The sequence below is a fragment of the Poecilia latipinna genome, unplaced genomic scaffold, assembly GCF_001443285.1.
Source record: "Poecilia latipinna isolate Pla-1442-1.1 unplaced genomic scaffold, P_latipinna-1.0 Scaffold343, whole genome shotgun sequence".
NCBI lineage: Eukaryota > Metazoa > Chordata > Actinopteri > Cyprinodontiformes > Poeciliidae > Poecilia > Poecilia latipinna.
The window spans coordinates 290,590-311,818 of NW_015112959.1; the positions used below are offsets into that span (position 1 = coordinate 290,590).

A 21,229-nucleotide genomic window follows, 5' to 3' on the forward strand; every position below is an offset into this window, starting at 1 on the left:
TGACAATATTCCCTCATATGGCACTGAACACACCACAAAAATATTTTTCAACTTGTGGGTTTCACAAATATGGAGCTGCTCTTTTCAAACTCGCTGCCTGCTCATAAATGACTCTGGCACTTCCAATCACCCTACAAGGAAACGCCTGAGCCAATCAGAAATGAGCCCCACTCAGACTGTCAGATAAGACACATAGAGCCCAGCTGGTGTTACCATCAGCTGTTCCACACACTGAGATGGCTGAGCGCGCACACCAGCAGGATGATTTACAGACGTATACAATGTTCTCATCGCCTTATCAAGACACCAGTGACGGTGCATTTACTGAGTCCGATTAGTGGGCTTTTTTGGTGTTATACATGATACACGTAGAGGTTATGTCTTATGCACATTGAAATAGCAATTCAAATATGATTACTAAATAGGTCAGTTTTGTTATTTAAATAATAATGCATATACAATTAGAGCAAAGCTCAGTCACTTGATTGATTTTTAACATGTGTCACATAGCAATCCAATGACTCCTAACTCTTTTCACATTTTAAATTTTTAAGACATTCCAGTGGTTCTGTGATTTTATTATGAAAAGCTAAGCCCATCCATATAAGTTAAAGACACTTTTCCTGAGGCTTGCTGGTGTGCTGGAAGTTCTTATTTGGGCTTGTCTACAGCCTGGGCACAACCCCCCTTGATTCCTGGATCCACTGTGGGGGCTATATAAGGGATACTCCATACCATGAAAACTCGTCCCAGTGGAAGCATCTGTCTGCCAGTGCACCTTGGTAAGTACATGGCACACACTGTCTTTCTGATTCTCAAACAATAATTGAAGGTAGATTCTGATGTTTTTAGTCCACTTCTGTAGGTTTGAATAATTAATTAGGTAATGATTGACTTCATTAATAATCAAATGAATTGCAGATATATTTAAAACTAAAACTCCTGGATATTAGGGGTGAATTGCAAAGTGATGCTGAAATATCTTAGGCTATTGTCTTTTATTAAAAATGCCCTTTTGAAAGTAAACACTAACTTCATGTGGTTAAAATACCTGGAATAATGCAGAATATATATGAGGATAATCAGGAATTATCTCAAGGTTCAAGTGAATGAAGGTAATGGGCATCTGAGGCATGTTGTGAAGCAGTAAGACAAAAGTGTCACAGTCCAGCCACTTCTGACCTGGCATAGCTGGAGATCCATGTGTCACTTGTTTCACTCCATTTAGCACAGTGGAGGGGGGGCGAGAAAGGGGTGTTTGGGGTGGGACACAGAACCTAAAATAGATCTCAGGTCTCTCTTTTATGCCCCTCTTTGGTGTAACCTGAGTAGCTTCCAGAGATTAACGTGGCTGGGGAGATATGTTATCAGAGGTTCATGACTAATCTAGTTCTAAAATAGCACGTTAATTAACACTTCATTGGTTGTTTCTGTTGATGTGAGTTGTGTTATCAATTATCAACACCTTACAGTTATCAGATTGCACTGGCAGGTATCATAGGCACAGTCAGTGCATAATAATTATAACAACTCGTATTGAGTTTATTCACCCAAATGGTCAGAGTAGTAGTTAGTAGTAGAAGAGTAGTAGTTTTATCTGCATGAAGGTACACTTCAACACTATACAAATTCTTCTCAATGGTATTAATAAAATAGAAACAGCTTTGTTTTTAATAACATCCCCTACAGTTTCGTTTCAATCTTTCATACTTGAATTAAAGACCACCAGATAAACTGTAATCATGTGCGACGATGATGAGACTACTGCGCTTGTGTGCGACAACGGCTCTGGCTTGGTTAAGGCTGGATTCGCTGGAGACGATGCTCCCAGAGCTGTCTTCCCTTCCATCGTTGGAAGACCCCGCCACCAGGTAGAGTGAAGATAAAGGCCATCTTTAAAAAAAAAAAAATCATTAATTAATAATCTGTTCTTGGATATGATTGTGAAAACATATCTCTTCTTTCCTCTCAGGGTGTGATGGTGGGCATGGGTCAGAAGGACAGCTATGTGGGCGATGAGGCCCAGAGCAAAAGGGGTATTCTGACTCTGAAGTACCCTATTGAACATGGTATCATCACCAACTGGGATGACATGGAGAAGGTAGCTGTGTGTGTGTTAACAAAGAGACTTTCTTAAATCCTTCACAACAGCTGACACTCTACAGTCTTTAGAATTTACAACCTCATCTGCCACAATCACAACAAGTGGCTTTATTTTTAGATTTCACTTCATCCTTCCAGTCTGGTGTTTATCCAGCCAGCAGTTGTTCCTGACTTCATGTCAGCTGCTTTTCTTTTTCTTTCTGTCAGATCTGGCATCACACTTTTTACAATGAACTGCGTGTAGCTCCAGAGGAACACCCTACCCTCCTCACTGAGGCACCGCTGAACCCCAAGGCCAACAGGGAGAAGATGACTCAGGTGACTGGAATTCTGTCCAAACATTTCAGTCACAGCATTCCTCAAGTTGAGACTTATTTTTATTCTGATCACTTTTTCATTTCAGATTATGTTTGAGACCTTCAATGTTCCTGCCATGTATGTGGCCATCCAGGCTGTGCTCTCCTTGTATGCTTCAGGTCGTACCACTGGTTAGTAATTTTTTTTCTTATTGTCCAGGATTTCTGTACGATGTGAGTTTTACTTGATTAAAACTACAATTTACTGCCATCATCCTTGGAAGGATACAAGCTTCACTAACTCTTGCTTTTCTGGTCTTGCTTAAGGTATCGTACTGGACTCTGGAGACGGCGTTACCCACAACGTCCCGATCTATGAGGGTTACGCTTTGCCACATGCCATAATGCGTCTTGATCTGGCTGGTCGTGACTTGACCGACTACCTGATGAAGATCCTGACTGAGCGTGGCTACTCCTTTGTCACAACTGGTAGGGGGATATCAGGCGTTGTTGTATGCATCTGTTAGAGAGGCTGATTGTCTTTTCCTCACTGCTCAAACTTTTTACCTCTTAGCTGAGCGTGAGATTGTGAGAGACATTAAGGAGAAGCTGTGCTATGTGGCTCTTGACTTCGAGAATGAGATGGCCACTGCTGCCTCCTCTTCCTCGCTGGAAAAGAGCTATGAATTGCCCGATGGTCAGGTCATTACCATTGGTAATGAACGTTTCCGTTGCCCAGAGACACTCTTCCAACCTTCTTTTATTGGTGAGTTTACATGCACCTGAGAGATGTTTTTTACTTCAATCTAGTATTTTCCTTAGTAATTAAAATCTGCTTGTTTTTCAATAGGTATGGAGTCTGCTGGAATTCATGAAACTGCATACAACAGCATCATGAAATGTGACATTGACATCCGTAAGGACCTGTACGCCAACAATGTGCTGTCTGGTGGGACTACAATGTATCCTGGTATCGCTGACCGTATGCAGAAGGAGATCACAGCCCTGGCCCCAAGCACCATGAAAATCAAGGTGAGAAATATAAAGGTTTACAAGTTGCCAAACTCTGATAGTGGAATTCCACCTTTCATAAAAATCAAAACTTGCTCATATCCTACCTAGATCATTGCTCCACCTGAGAGGAAGTACTCTGTGTGGATTGGTGGCTCCATCCTGGCTTCCTTATCCACTTTCCAGCAGATGTGGATCAGCAAACAGGAATACGATGAAGCCGGCCCCTCTATTGTCCACAGGAAATGCTTCTAAACCAGCAGTCACCTGTTTCCATTCATACACTTGTACATCTTTGTGTTGTATATACCTGTTTATGCAATGTTGTAATAAAGATAAGCCTATGAAAAAGTACCTGAACAATGCAATCACTAGCCAAGAATCCAACATGAAACAAAACATAATAATGGACCAGGCCTAGTCTGGCTTTTTTTTTTGTGATGCACAATATGCAGTGCTACACAAAACTTTTTATTCCACATGAATGTTTTTGTGCATTTTTTTTCCAGGTTACAGACACAAATGTCATTACATCTTAGTGGTATTTGGAAGACTACCAAGTTGAATGGACCAGCAGGATGCTATCTGTTAGTATTTTTTAATTTAATATTAATGCAGAGTGATGGTAGAATGAAAATGGTGAGGAGTTGGCCAACCACCCTGTTTTTGACACTGATTTCTAGTCTGTCCTTTGAATCCTCTTTAACCTCTTAAACCTTTAGAAATGAAAAGCCTCAAATGTGCTCTGACTTTATTAAACCAGTCCCTAAATAATATAAATCTATTTTTTATGTCAGTTTCTGGATCATTTATAATTTTGTATTATTTTGTTATTGGTTTGTAACTAGAAAACAGAAATATGTCATAACAACAAAACATATAACATTCAGTTTTGGGAAAGTGTTTCAAAGGTGATTATGGTTTGTACAAGCTTACCATTTGACCTAAGCTCTTTAATGTGGGTACGTACATGTAAAAGCAAGCTAGTAAGGCATTGAAATCCAGGTCTTAATGCATATTTTGATCAACAAATGATGCTTTTAGTTCCGTGTAAAAATTGTACCTTGTTTTAATTACACAGTAAACCAGAGTAACTGCTCCAGCAGAACTGTCCTCGTGCACCGCCCAGACCGGGAGACGCTGTGTGATAAAACACACACCCCGAGGGAAATGTTATTCGAATCGTGTCCGTCCAATCAGAACATAGAGCACGGGGAGCGCCTCTGTTTGAAAGTGCTCCGGAAATAGGAAGCAAGCTTCGCAACCGATTGTTGAGAGGACGACAGCATTATGCAGTAAACTTGTGGAAGGCTTAAATAAGTGGAATGTACTTCGCTTACTGATTGAGAAAACATAGTGGGCAACTTGAGGTCGGATGGAAACGAGAAGCTCTTTCGTTTTTTTCGTTTGTTTACAAACTAACATGACTGCTAAGCTATGTAGCTAACGTTTGCTTGCTAACTTGATGTCTGCAACATATAGGCGAAGCTAACCTTTAGAGAGGCTGTTTACTATGTGTAATTCACTGTTGTGATACCTGGACAGTGACCCTTTTGTTTTGTTGGACTGTTAGACCGTTAGTAGTATTAATAGGTTCCTCGAGAAAATGATTTAGGGATTTGAGAAAAGAGATTGAATTAGACAGGGCTGAGTTTTAGACAGAACTGTTTCCCGTGTACCTTGTTCATTAACGGTGGTGAAAGGAAATAGTATCAGAGAGCAATAATAGTGCAATTCTTCGAAGGAATTACTTTAAAACATGAACGTCATGGAGAAAAATGTGATGCGTTTAGCGGCTGTTCAGCACCTCCGCACTGTTTATGGGATAAAGATAAAGAACTGGAACAAAAACAAAGCAACCAGCTGCAAGACAACAGCCAGCCATTTGGTAAGTTTAGACATTTAATCAACATTGCCATATTTGTCTTGTGCTTGCAGTAGCTGTAGATTTTTTTCCACTTGACAAACAATAATGGTAATTTTAGATCAAGAATGAACAAAACGCCACCATCAACTTTCATTATTCCTTTGTTTGCAGTCGATTAGCATTCAGGTAGCGTATCCTTATGAGAGACAAGCAAATGTTTTCTTACGTCAGTCACTGTTGATCCTTTGCGTGGCTCTGCCTGTGATTATTTGCACAGTAACTAACAATATAAATATAAATTTAACAACAACCCTAATGGAAATGGAAAATTTTGATACACATTTATAAAAAGGAAATGGTCATTACCACATGACCTACTTTTTTGAAACGGACTTTCAGGGTTGCAACACTTTTGCAACGCCTGTTACAATTTACAAAATGTCCCTAAGGTGCAGAATCAGCAGCTTAAAAAAGAAGTGAGGATCATGACATTTCAGCATTTTATAATACAAATAGGCAAAAGCTGCTTTGACTATTTCAAGCAGTCAGTAGTTTAATCAGAAATCAGTTGAGGACTGAATTTTGAACAATGGTATGAATCACTAGCAGCCTAGGCAGTCGGGATGTGGAATTACTAATATTTTCAGTGATATTGTTCTTCTAATCAGACAGCAAAGAAGTTGCCAGAGTTTCTAATTTGTGTGAAGCTACGTATTAATGTTGATGAAACCATTTTTTTATTCAAATCTAAGAACTGGATAAATAATTGCTATTTCTTTTAATAATTTCCAAAGCGAAAAGTTTTTGGTGTACCGCTGGACAGCTTGCCATGCTATGATATGGAATGTGGACGTGTGCCAAGGTAAGAAAGCTCACCAATTATACTTGAATCCAACTTGCTTTTTGCATGTTGGAACTTGATGTCATGCAAGTATTTTACAAATATTTTTTTCCCCACCATCTTTGCAGCTTTCTGGTTGATGCTTGCATGAAACTGCTTGCACATGTTGAAACAGAAGGTCTGTTTAGAAAATCGGGTTCTGTTGTACGCCTGAAAGAACTCAGGGTGAGTGATCGCTATGGCTGACCTTGTTTTCTTTTGCAGAGTCACCTTTTAAATTCTTTGGGAACTGCATTTCACAACAAAAATGTGTTTTGTTTCTCCAGGCTAAACTCGATGCAGGAGAAGACTGTCTGCCAACAGCTCGTCCCTGTGACGTCGCAGGCTTGGTGAAGCAGTTCTTCAGGGAGCTCCCAGAGCCCATCCTTCCCACAGAGCTGCAGGATGCCTTTCTCAAGGTCCAGCAGTTGCCCTCTGCGGAGGAGAGGACCTCTGCCACCATGCTGCTGTCTTGTGTGCTGCCAGACAAAAACACTTGTGTACTGCGTCACTTTTTCGACTTCCTTCACAGTGTATCCCAGAGGTATTGTAACTACTTGTAGCTGAAGTTTGTTTATACAGTTTTCCTCTCATCTTCAGTGGAAGTTATGTGTCTTGATACAGATATTTTTTTTTAGAAGAAGAAAAGGACATTCACAAATGTATTCTATTTCCTTTTCGGATTATAGAAGTGCAGAGAACAAAATGGATAGCGGTAACTTATCTGTGATTCTGGCCCCAAACCTCATTCACTCTGGAGACGGAACAGAGAAGATGAACGCCAACACGGAGAAGCGCCTTAAATTACAGGCAGCCATTGTGCACTGCTATATAGAGAATGCCCAAAACTTTGGTATGACTTGAGACACTATGCCTGGTCTTGCTCTTTTAGCTTTAGAATTAGTTTTCTCATTTTAAATACTTATGTATTTCAGGTGTCCTACCTCAATTTCTTCAAGAGAAAGTTCCTGCCATGATGGGTTGTGAGCCAGGGGCTCGATCGCCCTCTCAGGAAGAACTAGAAGAGGTGAACTTAAACTCAGGGATAAAGAAGAAAAACAGACGCAGCTTTGGAGGTAAAACTCTTCGGTTAAAGTTGTATTATGGGTATCTTTAAATGAGAACTTGAAATACTCAGGGAAACCCAACAACTGAAATGTAGCTTTGTACTCTAGTTGACCATAATTGGGTGTTAATAGGATTCTTATCTTATCTAGGAAATTCTGGAAAATTATATTTGATTTTTATATTTTGTGGGTCTGCATAATTATGATAGAAAGGAAATTGATCTAGAAAAATATATTTTGTTTGCAGACTTTAGTCCATATCACAACATCTAAAAGTTCTATGAATCCATCCATTTATCTTTCAGTCTATCCTTTTGCCTGTCAGCTATATGTCCTTGTTTGTCCCTCAGTTCTTTTGTCCATCTGTCCATTCTTTTGTTTTTCCTTTATATCTGCCCATTTGTCTATGCTTTCATTTGCTGCCTGTCCATTTGTTTGTCAATCCATGTAGGTATGCATCCTATTGTCTCTGTCCACAGTGCTGGTGTCTGCTCAACTGTCCACTCATTTTCATTCCTTATCTGTCCACCTGTTTCTTCATTCATTTGTCCGTCCAGGCATCAATAAGGGCCTTTAATTCATAAATATGCTTCATAACTTACAGTACCTTAAATGGGCTAAAATCTCTGGAGATCTGAGTCAGAAGAACTGTCAATGTAGAACATTTTGTGTAAAGCTGCCAGTGTTTTCCTAAGAAAATCCTGTTTATTTGGCCGGGTTTGTCTCATGTTTCAGATATGGTCTGTGGTGCACTGAATAAGATAAAAACTAATAGAACTCCCACAAATATCAGCCAGCCAGAAGGTCTTGGTAGGTACAGTTGTGTCACACGAGATGAGATTTGCATCAGAAAGCATGAAGATGCTGAAATAATCTATCTCCTGTGCAAATCAGATGGCAACCTTTGTCTTCTTGAAACTGGAATTAATGTTTTGTTTCTTTGTTTTTTTTCCCTCATGAAATGTAATGCTCTGTTTTATTTATTTATTTTTTCTCACAAAAATCTTTTTCAAATCAGCTTCTGTAGCACCCATCATCTGAAAATTTTGGAAATGCCCGGCTTGCTGGCTTTACTTTTTTTTTTTTTTTTTTGCCTGCTCGTGTTATTTCATAATCGCCTACAAATGTCTGCTGGCTGATCATCTTCGCTTTGGTTCAAAATAATTTAGTGTTGTTTTTTTTAATTATTGCAGCAACTTCTTATTTGAATGCATCTTTATCTAAAGTTTGCCATGTTTTCCAGTGTTTTCTTCTACAACTCCTGTGATAGCAACACCGTCCTCAAAGAGAAAACTTCCACTGGAACCTCGTAACTCATTCGGATTTTCAAACAAGAAGCGTAGAGCTATCAAAAAGAACCTTGGGTTTGAACTTCTCCCCAGCTCTTTGTTCAACGGGACCTCCACTCCTGGTTCAGGTACTGTTGAAAGCTTGTCCAACTTTTCGACTATAACTATTTTCGGTTATAGTTGAGATTAAATGTTTCTCGCATGCTTTCCAGCCTGCAGTGCTTCAGGACTTCTGGATTCGTCCCAAAATACCTTCTCGCCGGCAGGGAGGTCGAAAAGGCAACCATCTACCTCTGCAAGAAGGAAGAGTAAACGATTTAGCCACAGGCATATTGTCAACAGGTAGGTAACAAAACTGTTACCTTTGTCTGCACCTTTATTTTGAAATAGATTCATTATTATGCTTTTACTAACTTGCACTGATTACAAGTAGTTTTGTAGTTGTTTTTTTTCCAGTAGCGAACCCCCCCCCCCCACTTCCTCTACTGGGGAAAATAGGAAAAAAACACACAAAGGCTGAGCTCAGTGCTCTTGTGTTCAAACTGTGCCGTATATATATTTATCAATAAATGACTAAAAAACTCACATCCCCACCAATGTTTGATCTGTCTCTGTGTAGGAAACGTGTGTCTGGATGTAGCAGTGGTTATAGGTCTGTTTTTTTTTTTGTTTTTTTTTGTCACAGCTGAACTCTAATGTGCATGTACTACTGAATAAGAGAATAACCTTAAATCATCCAGCTTGAGTTTACAGATTTTCACAAATCAAATCCAAATTGACTTTTACCATTTATCCTACCGCAACTATTTCTCTGTCTGTAAGTTCATTACTGTAGTTTTTTTATTTTTATTTTTTTGCTCTTGTTGAATATCTTGCATATTTCTTTTGATAAGCAGATCCTAAATTTCTGTGAAATTATACTTAATAACCTTATCAATTACATTTGACTTCAATGAGTACACAGGAAATAGATTTAAGCTATTTTTCTTGTCTCTGTATTTAAGCGCCGGTTTATGTTCCTCACAGATTTTTCAATCTGTTTCCTTCTCAGGGTTGAATCTGGAAGAGCTGGCTGCTTTTCTCCTAAAGTCACCAAAAAAGAAGCTCCACTCAAATCTCTGCGCCAGCGTTTCAGTCTGGGGAAGAGCAACAAAGACTCTGTAAGTCTGGCGCCCCACTAAGACTCTAGCATTTACAAATTTTATTGAAAAATTTTTTGACCAATTACATGAAATAGCCACACGCCGTGTCCCTCACTTAGCTATTTTTAAAATTTTTAATTTTACAGCCCCTGTGAAATTGCTGTAAAATTATGTTTCACACATTCTCTGCACTGCGGTTTACAGCTAGCACCTTATTAAAATGTTCTGAAGATTAACTTGCAGAAAAAAGTATATGTAGCATCTTCTATAAACATTCACAGTGGGTGAATGGCATTATTGATGCTGCTTCATATTGGTTTTCTGCTTTTCATGTTCTCCTCACTATTGCATAGTTTTTCAGATTTATGGTTTTAATATCAACAAAATACCAGTGCATAATTTTTACTTTGTGTCTGGTTTCCTATCGTTTCCTGGTATTCTTTGGAGTGAACCTGCTCACAGTCATTATGAACTTATGCAACGGTCAAACGTGACTTTTAGTTGTGATTTAAATAAAAATATAGCTGGGATTTTTTAAAATGGAGTAGGGGAAAAAAATGCTCAAAATTGTTTGAGTTTTCTAGGTGAGCTGTGTATTATGTGCAATTCTATTGTTGCAAAGTTATATATATTAAGATCCTTGCAATAATAAAAAGCCAATAAAATAAATTCAGATATCTGTGATTTCTGTCTTCCTCTGAAGAACTAACCCTAAAACCTGTTATTTTCTAACATGTTTAACTTGGGCAACCTCTTTTGGGTCTTTTTAACAAAACACTAGCTTTCAGCTTAACCCTCCTTAAAGGCTCTTTCATCTTTCATTTCTCCTTTGTGGTACTGATGAAGGGGTCTGGGTCCATCGGCTTGCGTCTTGCCACTCAGGAGAGCACCACCGGTTTCATTTTCAACAAGGAGATGGACTTTACCCCATCAAATCTGGCCGGAAAAACTGAATCCAAGAGTAAGTACCAGAAAGCATGCAACGTGTTGTTAAAAATGTCCATTAAATGTAACGTTCCATTAATTCTACTTCTCTTTTTCAGGCTCAAACTACATGAGCAAGTCGGAAGATAACTTGCTGACCCCCCAGTGTGATTCGAGTGCCCACCAGGCCTCATGGATTGTGGAAACTCCTGTGGGAACACAAGCTTTGGACAGAGGATCTTTCACAGACACTCCATTGACCACTGCCCTCAAGGGCAGCTACATGTCTGAGCCAGCCATCGTTGCTTCCAAGCTGTCACCGGCAAACATTCTTCCCAAGAAGCTGTGCTGCGCTTCAAGCTCAGAGAGTCTGGAGAGCACGCGCTTTGTCGCTGAACCGCTGAGACAAAATGATCCAACTGTAAATACCCAGAATGACGTCAGAGAGCCGGAGAGTGACCTCCTGGCTTCCAAACGGGGCTTCTGCAGCTCAGTTGGAGAAAGTGGGATTAAATTATCAGCAAATGTTCCTGCTACTCCAACCTCAGCCTTTGAAGTTGATACCTTCTACCCACCAGCTCAGGCTGATGAACAAAATGTTACTTTTGGTCGATTTAATTTTGAAGCGCTCACTCCTTTGCATATCGATAGTGGTGTGTTTGAGTCTAGTCCACACTGTAGTCCAGTAGTCAACAAAGGTTTATCTCCTTCCTTTGGTCGCTGTAGCAATTCCACGTTGGGGTCAGTTGAGAGAGTTCCACAGCAGGTGAACTGCAGCAGGCTTATTGATGCTTTGGACATGCAGAGTCCTGCTCATTTCGCACTGGCTGTCACTTCTGGGCTCCAATCCACTCCATACAAGCCGGGTGTTGGACTCGATGATGAGCCCAATATGCCAAACAAAACTGAAACCTTAAGAAGCAAATCATATGAGACGGTAAATGTTTCCCCGGAGAGTGGAGCTAAAGTCAAACACCAGCCGGCCCTCTCACCAGACGGCCAGCAGACCCAAAAGCGTCGGGTTCTAGATCACATTCAACACTTCAACAAGCTCACCCTTTACTCTCCTTCAATCTCAAGGAACAAGCAAATAAGATCTCCCATGAAGTTCCAGCGCACCCCCGTGCGACTGACGGTACGCAGGATCAACTCTCTGACGGGAGAGAGCAGAAAACCCAGTAAGCTTCCAGAGCTCGCTGCTAGCCTGGCTGGTCATGTGACAAAGGCTGTGAGTCTAGAGACCGGTCTTTCGCCTCATCCACAGCTCCGGCCACAAGTAGGGCGCTCCAACAGCACGGCTCCCACAAAGAAACCCCCTCCTGTCCCACCGAAAAGACTCAGCACCTTGCCCCGAAAACTCAAGCCCTGCGCCTTGGGCGACATGACCAACAAAGTTCAACCAAATCCCAAAGTGGAGTCTGATCCATCAGCTGTCCAGAAACCGATCATTATGCAGCAGGTTGCAGCAGAGAACATGAGCCATTATAGAGGTTCTCCAAGAAACCCTCTCAACCATGGCCAACTTCTGTCTGCTACCAAACCTGTCGACTTGTAGGACACTGCCTTTTTCTTTTTGTTTTGCTATGTGGGTTTCTTTACCCCGAGACATTAAACATTTCGACATGTTTACCTTATGCTCTAATTTATGTTGGCTGCAGCAGGTTTGTGTTGTTTTACGAGCCTATTGGGAGACGTTCAGGTGCCTTAAGTTAAATTTTGACATATCACTCTGTATAGTTGCATGTTAAGCGTTTAGATCACATAATGTAGGGTAATTTATGTAAAATGTTGATAGCTGGTGGTGTGAATGGAGATATGGGTGTTACGCTTTTATTTAAAAACCTTGAGAGATCTCTTCGTCTCTTAGGGAGCTAAAGAAATTCAATTGTCATTGAAAGAAGAGAAAGAAACCCTTGTTTTGATGAATTTATAGAGGGATAAAAAGCCTAACAGTGTTTATAAATCTTTGTGCTTTGGTCAATTTTTATTTTTTTATATTTCTTTTTTTTTTATGCTTTGCTTTTTTGTCAGCGCCGAGAAATGCTCCAGACAAATAAAAACGGCTTCATACTTTTGTGAATTTGCCAGTGAAATTTTTATCCCTCTTGTGATTGGATCAAGTGAATTTGCAGCCACAAGGGGGCGTCCTGTAGCTAGTTCTCCACTTCAGTAATATCCATGCCTCGGTTCTGACTGATTTAAAGCCTCTTTGTAGCGGTTTTATTTAGATTTATTAAAATATTCTTAGGTCTTGATGAATGCTTTTCGGGTCACGAGAAGTCTAGGATTTGTTAGAACGTAAACTTTCCTCTCCGACTCTGTAATATCAACATTCTGAGCAGTTGAAATAAAGCATCAAGAGCTTTATAAAATATTTTAATCATATCTGACGCATTACATTTTAATCTGACAAGATTGTAGAGATTTACTTTGCCCTGTCTAACAGAAGCTTGCATACCTTTCGTGTTTAACATGATGGATCAGACTTGGATAGTCTCCTGGTAGTTTCTGTTGCCGCAGTGATGGGAGAACACTTTGTGTGTTTAGTTTGGATTAATAAAGCATGAAGGATTTTTATGATGAGAGATGTTGCACTAGCTTTTTTTCTCTGTAAAAATACACACTTTAAAAAAAAAAAAAAAAAAAAAAACTTCACTAAATGATTTAAAAATGCAGGCATTTAAGTATGAGAAGGATATTCTTAAGGTTGCCAGGTTGTGAAAATCAAATTTGAACTGCATGGTGAGAATTGGACATGCTGTGAACTTGGAGTAGCAGCAACTTTACAGTCTTTGAAAACAGTATTACAGTAGGGCATGAACATTTCCAGGTTGGGTAATGTAAACAAAAATGAAAACTATCACAGTAACTGGCTGAAGGATGTAGTTTATCGTACGCTTCATTTTAACATTAAGTCGGGGCGGTCCATGGAAGTCAAAGCTCTGTTTGGAAAGATGGAGGGTTCTCACTAACCCTGACCTCAAAAAAATATGGCCGCCTTGAATATTAAACTTACTGTTAGCCAGTGAAGTAAACAGTTTATTTCAACTTCAGACATTTTTTTTTCTTTAAATTAATCACTCACAGTGCTATCTGTCCTACTTTTTGGTAACATTGCTAAGTTTTAAAAGTATCTACAAATGAATACATTCTGGTGGCTGGTAGCCTCGTCACTGAACATGTAAAGTGAGCCTCAATGGTTTATAAACTTGGAGCTGAAACATTAAGATTAATCAAAAATAAAAAGGGATGAAAACAAGTTAATTAGCATTACATAACTAAATATTTAAAAATGCCACAATTAGTGTCACCACAGTGCAGCACATGTAGTGTACAAACTTTTTTTAAATGAATGCTTGGAAGGTGTAAAAGAAAGATTGAAGCATTATTATCTGGTATTAATAGCAGCCTGTTCAAAGACCATATCACCCCAACTGGTTTTGTACAATGAAACTGGACCACCATTAAATTTGCTGTGAACAAAAATATCTTTATTTATTGGATCTGCATGATTGGTTGAATGATGCAGTCCAAGAAAGATTTCTCACCAAACCTCAAAATCTAATGTGGCTTCCTTGGATATTTTACACATCCAGTAGTCTACTCTGGAGCTGAAACTGTTGTAAAGTTAAAAAAAAAAAAAAAAAAAAGAAAGAAATTAGCAACTGTATTTTACACTTTGAACATATTTACATTCATTTTGATATTCCCAAAACGTTTGGTTTTCCTACACTGGTGAAACAGCAACCAGCACATTTTTCTGGTTCACTGTTGTCTGCTATTCATAGCAAATATAATTACAGGGTTCCTACACAGTTTGGAAAAATATCAGATTTCATTAAATATTTCCCAGGGCTGGATAAGTATTAGCGTAAGAGTGGGAAATATTTATATTTCCAGACTTTATTGCCTATTTAATTCCCTGTCATACCATTTAAATGCTGTATTGACTTGTCCTCTGTTCATTCTTTTCTTCCCTACTCCATCCATCCCCCTACCCTTCATCCTTTTGAATCTTTGCTTAAATGTTTTCTTTTTCAGTCTTCCCTTCAATCCACCCTTACCCTATCCCAATAGGGTCTGCCTCTAACTACTGTTCTATTAGAACACAATGCTAAATATTAGGCTACTTGACTAAACTAAAAATAGTCCAGTTCACTTGTTGCCTTGATTCAACATAAAATCTTTAAACTTACAGTGACTAAATTACATGAGTCTATTTAATCATTTTTCCACATATGTGAAAATAAAATTCTCACTTTTATATACACTAGTTTCTGATTTATTATAGTTTGTGTTAGAATTTTGGTTCCATTTGTATTTAAGATCAGTTTTTGACAAATGTTTTGACCCTTATTGCAGTAGTTGCAGAAGAACAAACCTAGAAGATGACACTAATAATTGGATTTAATTCTATTTAAAAATATATAATTTACTAAGCAACATTGAAGTGGTAAGATTGAATGACTAAATCATTCAATCTTAGTCGTTTTTCACCATCTAAGGACTCTAGAAAAAAAAAATCATTTGAAATTTTCGGCTATAGAATTACAGGTGCGGTGAAATATAGGCCTGATGACCAAGTATAGGAACTTACTCCATGTCACAATAATGGTTTATCAAAAGAAGACCCCTTTCACTTTTTCCACTTCAGCATACTTTATTTCTGCTCCTCCTCTTCATCCTCCTCCCTGCCTGTCCTCGGTACCCCTCGGTTGTCTGCTCTCTTGAAGCGGGTTCAGGGAAGTGTTGAGGGGGCGGATTGACTTAATTTTCTTCACATCTCGCTTAGCCAATAACTGTTGTGCACATCTCAGCTGGCAGACATTTAAAAGGGAGACAGTCCGGCGCTGAAGCAATTTGTATTAAACCCCCACGTTGGCCCCCGTCTATGGAGCGCGTTGTCTCCCGGTTATCCAGAGTGCCATCAGAGTCCAGTCGACCGCTGTAGGTGCAAGAAAGGCGAAAGGCTCACAGGATCGCATCATCCCTCTTGACGAATTTGGAGAATCGCCTAGGTATGCCACTATTGCCTACCTCTACCATTTAGATTAGTAGACGTTTGCTGAATACTTGGACTGATAACGGGTCAGGGTTTTAGATTTAGGTTGGGTAATTCAACAGACATTTATATGCAAGAAGATTATTCTTACACACTTTCCAAACACAAAAAGTTCTATACGTGCGTATTTATGCTGCGTAAAAACCTTGAGGTTTGTGTGAAACTCTCCCAAAGATAAAAACGTGATTATTATTATTATTTTTAATCCTCTCTAGGGATGGCCGTCTCCGCGCACACTCTATGCAGTATGGTTTTCATCATCGGACTGCTGTCATCTCCCGCGGATTCAAAAAGAAACCGAGCCTCGCAAGGGGCCATTCCTCATCCTGACAAAAATAACCCAAACGAATCGGAGCAGCAACCGCAGCCCCCACAGTCGGGATCCAGGTCCCGCCAGAGGCCGGGCTCAACCTCACCAGCCGACGAGGTGCTGGAGTCCAGCCAGGAGGCTCTGCATGTGACGGAGCGCCAGTATTTGAAACGGGACTGGTGCAAAACGCAGCCTCTCAAGCAGACGATCCACGAGGAGGGCTGCGTCAGCCGCACCATCATCAACCGCTTCTGCTACGGACAGTGCAACTCCTTCTACATCCCCAGGCACATCCGCAGGGAGGAGGGTGCCTTTCAATCCTGCTCGTTTTGCAAACCAAAGCGGTTCACCACCATGACTTTTACCCTGAACTGTCCGGACCAGCAGCCTCCCACCAAGAAGAAGCGCATCCAGCGCGTCAAGCAGTGCCGCTGCATCTCCATAGACCTGGACTGAACACGCTGCAACAATCCGCAGACGGTGTTGGTAGAGAAAACGAGCGCCTGTGTCCATCTGGAGATGTACACGGACGGTTTTGTAATATTATCCTCTTGCACAGCCAAAAAAAAGAAAGAAAGAAAGAAAAAAAAACTGACATGCAACATTGAGCAGAGACGTTTTACTCCTTGTTAGTTTAAAAAAAAAAAAAACACACACTGCACGGAAACGCTAACTCCAAACGGGCACAGTTTACTTTTATTTTTCCTGCGCACGGCTTCCTTATGAGACAGGACTCCAAAAATCATGTTGCAACTTTCAAATCACTGTTTTCTCCTCGAAGCAATCCTGTATTTAACGCATAGTGTTTGTAGAACTGGATGTATCCACTGTGTGGAGTTTGATGAATGGATATTTGTAATGACAATGTGATATTTTTTTTATTTCGACATTTCAAGAATCTTTTGAGGTTAACCTAACTGATTTCTGTGAATTTCGAAGCTTTACCTGTAAAATATTTCATTTTTATGTCTGGAGTCTATTTATAAAGTCTTCAAAGTAAAGCAGACTCATTTTTATATAAAAAAACAAAACAGTATTTGCTTAGTATTGAGACTAAATAGTTTTAAATGTAGATGTAAAGTCGTTTTGATTTAACCGGTTTGTTTATTCCGTTTGATTAAATTATCTATTAAAACTAAATAAACAAATGCTGTTCTATCTTGCATATTATTTGTAATATTTTAACTATGCACGTTTCCAGTGGCTTCAAGCAGATGATGCAAAGTTATTTTTCTAAAATGCCACTTTGTCACTTTTATGAAAGTTACTATTTTAAATTAGCTTTCTGCACCAGAAAGTAGGTTATTCAATTTTACAAGTGAATATTGCATTCATAAATTTTAAAAAGATTAAATTTAACCAACTGTATTTTTGATTGCTTCATGCAATCAAGACAAAAGTTTCTTTCTACAAAACATCCACAATTTCTTTTGAATTATTTGTCTAAATCCGCTAACCACACAAAACTTTAGGATTTTTTTTTTTTTAACACTAGGATCACGTTTTTTACATTTTTTAATTTATTCGAGATGATTTGTGCTTTGATGCAACATTGAGTTTCTAAAATATTGCAACATTTTCCACAAATCTGTCTAATACTTTAACCATTTTGTTTTAATTTTTACATCTTGCGCATCTACTGCATTTAGATACTATCTTATTGATGTGTGAATTATAAATTTGTTACTCATTTCCTTGAAAGACAATGAGTAACAAAGAATGCATTCCTTTGAGAAATTAATTACGCATATGCTGATATTGTATTTGTAATATACTGTGCTGTCCTCAAAGGATCCAAAACTAAACGGAAGCAAGGAAAATTGTTTTAATGTACCGTATTAAGACCTCATACAAATAGGTTTGTGCTTCAAAAATATAGTTATGAGAAAGAAAAAGAAATCTTCTTCTTCAAATGAATTCTTTTTTAAATTTCAGATTCCAAGGAGCCATTTTAAATGTCAAAAACAATGCTCTACTGCCAGACTTTATTCTGACTCACAATTTATTTGACTGCTCAGCAGTTTTAAGAATGACCAAACCCTTCTAACAAATCAAAGTATGAGATCTACACAGTACAGGCCTTTGAAATTCAACAATTAGTACACATCCATACCCAAAACTGTTTCACTTGGCATTACAAGTAAATCTTTGAAATTTAAAACAGTTCTATAAAATGGCGACAAACCTACATCAGGAACTGCTGACGACAAATTAATATAGCATCTGCTGATTTATATTTTCCTGGCCACTTGAAGAAACGTAAAACTGTTAAAGGCTTTAGATTTCCCGTACAAATAAAAGACACCTGTAAAAGAAGGTACAGAGGGTAAACAGGGAATCCTATGAATGGAGGTCCGTCTGAGGTATCACAGCTCATGTTCTGTCTTCAAAACACAACCCTAGCAGCACAAAGCTAAGCATAAAAGGCAGCTCAGTTCACTTTCTTTTTTCAAATATGCACAACTTACAAGTAGCATCCGTGTGAAAATATATATTTTTTCTAATTTGTCAAGAAACGCTTAAGTCATAGTTACAATGAGAAGACAAACTGCCAAAAGTAATAAATCTGATGTTTTCTTTTGTTTTACATGAAGTAATGGTTTTTCTTTACATAAATAGACTTTGCTTTATGGACAAAAGGTTACATGATATCTGTACATACATCTAATTTTTAATACTCAATTTTTAAAATATAACTTCTATTCTAACATGACTTCATAATGGCATTAAAACTATAATCCTATGTTTTTGCATAGTAACAGAGGTGCAAAAGAAAGGAGTGCAAGCAGGCTGAACAAAATGCACGCAGGCATCATAACGGAGGGTGGTGCTACAGCGTACAGCTACTGCAAGCGGGAAAGTGCATAAAACTCTGCAGAGCACAGTGAAATATAGATTTATTTCTTTTTTTTATGTCACAAGTGAGCGTAGAGCCAGGTGATGTTGAGTTCTTCTGCTGTTTTTATGAGTTTGTGTTGTTTTAGGAGGCCAAAGGAGTCCGTGCCAGACTCGCTGCCAGCTGCTGTTCGCCTCTGGCCATCACCCGGTGGAACTCAGTCTGGTGCAGTGCAACACACAACAAAAGCAAACCGTTTGTGCGCAACTTCTACACGGCAATCTGCGCATCCGAAAAATGTAGATCGTTCATCATATTGCTCAAAAATATGCACGGTCCCTGCAGCTCCTGCAACATGACGTGCTGGCAAAAAGTTTTTTTTTTTTTTTTTTTTTTTTTAATGAGGCGGGGTGAATCAAAGACATTACATACTGCAAAAGACGCTGCTAACTTCCTGCTCTGAGAATGAAAGATCTGTTTTGTCAACAGGGATTTTCCTCTAAGAAGACAAGAGACAGGAAGCAGCATGTGTTCCTACAACACCGCCAGGGGCTTAAAAACTGTGAATTTGTCAGAGCATTTTCAGTTTCTCCTGTAAGCTGTCAGGTGAAATTTAGAAAAGTGACAATCCCCAGCTTCTGTAGGTCCAGGAGGAAGCTTGTGGAGCTTGCTGAGAATCCCAGTGAACCCCAGAGACCTACCCCAAGCTGGGCAATCAGAGGTCGTGGCATGCCGGATGAATGAGGTCAACCTTTGGCCTTCAAGAGTCCCATCACTTCACTGGTGCTGCCTGTGGATACCCACTGCAGGAGTTGAGCAAAAAAAAAAAAAAAAAAAAAAAAAAAGAAAAGAAGCTCAACATGGAGGTAGGAAGGCGTGTAAAGGATGAGGTGGAGGGTCCTGTTAGTGGAGCAAAGATACAACAGTAAATCTGCTCAGGTTTTATTGTGTTATTGTGAGGCAGGTGGTAAAGGTAAAATGGGCGGGGCCTGCACGCTTCCTCACTGCAACCTTTCTTCTTCTGCCTTTGCCACTCATTATGTCCTTCAGCTGGACGGCACGTTGGCTTCCTTCTGCCGTAACCTCTCTTTCTGTTGGCAACAACAACATAAAGATTAGGCGTATTGATTTCAGTGTTGACTCAAGAGAGAGGCAGCTTTTAGGGAACTTCATTACTGAGGGTGAATAAATATTACTTCTTACCAGACTGTTGGCATTAATCTTTTTGGTTTCCACTCTTTTGTCCGCTGTGATTTTCTTGATGTTTTCTTGAGCTTCCTTCAGCCTTTGGAAAAACAAACACACAAATACAACGATTACAAATTGTCAGTTCCATTAAAACAGGACATATGGAAGGGAAGCCTGTCATTAAGATGATCTTTGGAAAACAATATTTCCCCTTAACTTTTTCACAATTGGAAAAGTTCTGTGTGTTTTTTAGTTGGATTTTGTTTGTGACAAACATAACGTGGACCATAACTGTGAATTGGAAGGAAAAAGTAACATGTTTTTCATAATGTTTTATAAATAAACATCTAAAATACTTGTCTACATCTAAAATCTACATCTACATCCAAAATACTTGTCACGCACATCCAGCGATTCCAAGTTTTTTTTTTTGCAAGCTTAATCCTTGAACAAGCCTCTGAACAATATTTTGTACTTTGACTAGGTCATTTTGTCATGAATCTGTGTAATCCCGCTGGATTCTCTGAACTACATAAAGTGTTATACCAGTACAGATCATTTACCATAAAAGTAGAACATTTAGTTCACTAAACAACAATAAATCCGGGTTCCAAAGCTCAGTAAGACATACAGGTGGCCTACTTGCACTTTCAAAAAGTACTGCAAACGTGATGCGTAAATTAGTATATCATCAGTTGACAAAGAATCATTATTAATCTATGAAGTCCTGAAATTCTTAAGGAAATTCAGAGTTCAGTTTATGTACAAGTAAATATTGACGTTTATTATTTCCCTCTATATTGAAAGAGTAACAATTTTTGATTCGAAACCATATTGTGATAATTATCGAAAGTGTTCAACAAAGAAAGAAAACATTTTCTTCATGTCGCCCAACAGCTCTGTATTAAAATTGTTACAGCAACACAATTGGAAAAGGTTTAACCAGTGTGAATACCTTTGCAACACAATGCAGGTAAATGCCCGAGGACTAAGCCTGCGTTACAGATCCTGTTCTGAGTTTGCGGTCAGTGAAAGCCTGTTTAAGTGAGAAGCTGTTGAGAATGACAGAGATAATGAGGAAGCCTTTAAAAAACCCTTGGTTTTTTATGACTGTGCAAACAGTATTTAAAATAAAGTTAATTGTCCATAAGCACAATCAGCTGTAAGTAATGTGAGACATGATAGCAAATAAGATGGAGCACATGGATCCATGATGGGGGGGGGGGGGGTGGGGGGGGGCAATGAAAATCTCGT

General features: G+C 39.1%; 4 protein-coding genes across 9 annotated transcripts in view; 3 read left to right on the forward strand and 1 right to left on the reverse strand.

The window, feature by feature from the left end:
* The first annotated feature begins 676 nt into the window (after window positions 1-676).
* LOC106949430 (actin, alpha cardiac) lies at window positions 677-3,764 on the forward strand. The gene is made up of 9 exons (XM_015035659.1): window positions 677-782; window positions 1,722-1,871; window positions 1,973-2,101; window positions 2,311-2,421; window positions 2,507-2,591; window positions 2,727-2,888; window positions 2,974-3,165; window positions 3,250-3,431; window positions 3,522-3,764. Exons 2-9 carry the CDS (start codon window positions 1,743-1,745, stop codon window positions 3,663-3,665), a joined length of 1,134 nt encoding a protein of 377 aa, XP_014891145.1. The 5' UTR covers window positions 677-782; window positions 1,722-1,742; the 3' UTR covers window positions 3,666-3,764.
* Window positions 3,765-4,615: 851 nt separating this feature from the next.
* arhgap11a (Rho GTPase activating protein 11A) lies at window positions 4,616-12,667 on the forward strand. Its single transcript, XM_015035660.1, has 11 exons — window positions 4,616-5,298; window positions 6,072-6,139; window positions 6,247-6,343; window positions 6,445-6,701; window positions 6,847-7,010; window positions 7,093-7,233; window positions 8,468-8,641; window positions 8,726-8,855; window positions 9,565-9,673; window positions 10,502-10,616; window positions 10,699-12,667. Exons 1-11 carry the CDS (start codon window positions 5,170-5,172, stop codon window positions 12,132-12,134), a joined length of 2,820 nt encoding a protein of 939 aa, XP_014891146.1. The 5' UTR covers window positions 4,616-5,169; the 3' UTR covers window positions 12,135-12,667.
* Window positions 12,668-14,697: 2,030 nt separating this feature from the next.
* On the forward strand, window positions 14,698-16,984 carry grem1b (gremlin 1b). The gene is made up of 2 exons (XM_015035668.1): window positions 14,698-15,597; window positions 15,857-16,984. Exon 2 carries the CDS (start codon window positions 15,859-15,861, stop codon window positions 16,405-16,407), a length of 549 nt encoding a protein of 182 aa, XP_014891154.1. The 5' UTR covers window positions 14,698-15,597; window positions 15,857-15,858; the 3' UTR covers window positions 16,408-16,984.
* A 1,201-nt stretch (window positions 16,985-18,185) lies between these two features.
* LOC106949432 (formin) overlaps window positions 18,186-21,229 on the reverse strand; it is a 58,327-nt gene continuing 55,283 nt past the window's right edge. For 4 of the 6 annotated variants that reach the window (XM_015035665.1, XM_015035661.1, XM_015035662.1 and 1 more), the window contains 2 exons: window positions 19,991-20,072; window positions 18,428-19,878 (listed from right to left, as the gene is read on the reverse strand). In XM_015035665.1, the coding sequence (XP_014891151.1) occupies window positions 19,834-19,878; window positions 19,991-20,072 (127 nt within the window). In that variant the 3' untranslated portion in view covers window positions 18,428-19,833. Of the gene's footprint in view, window positions 19,879-19,990; window positions 20,073-21,229 lie in introns of all 6 variants that reach the window. The other 2 variants (XM_015035664.1, XM_015035663.1) reach the window with 2 other exon arrangements.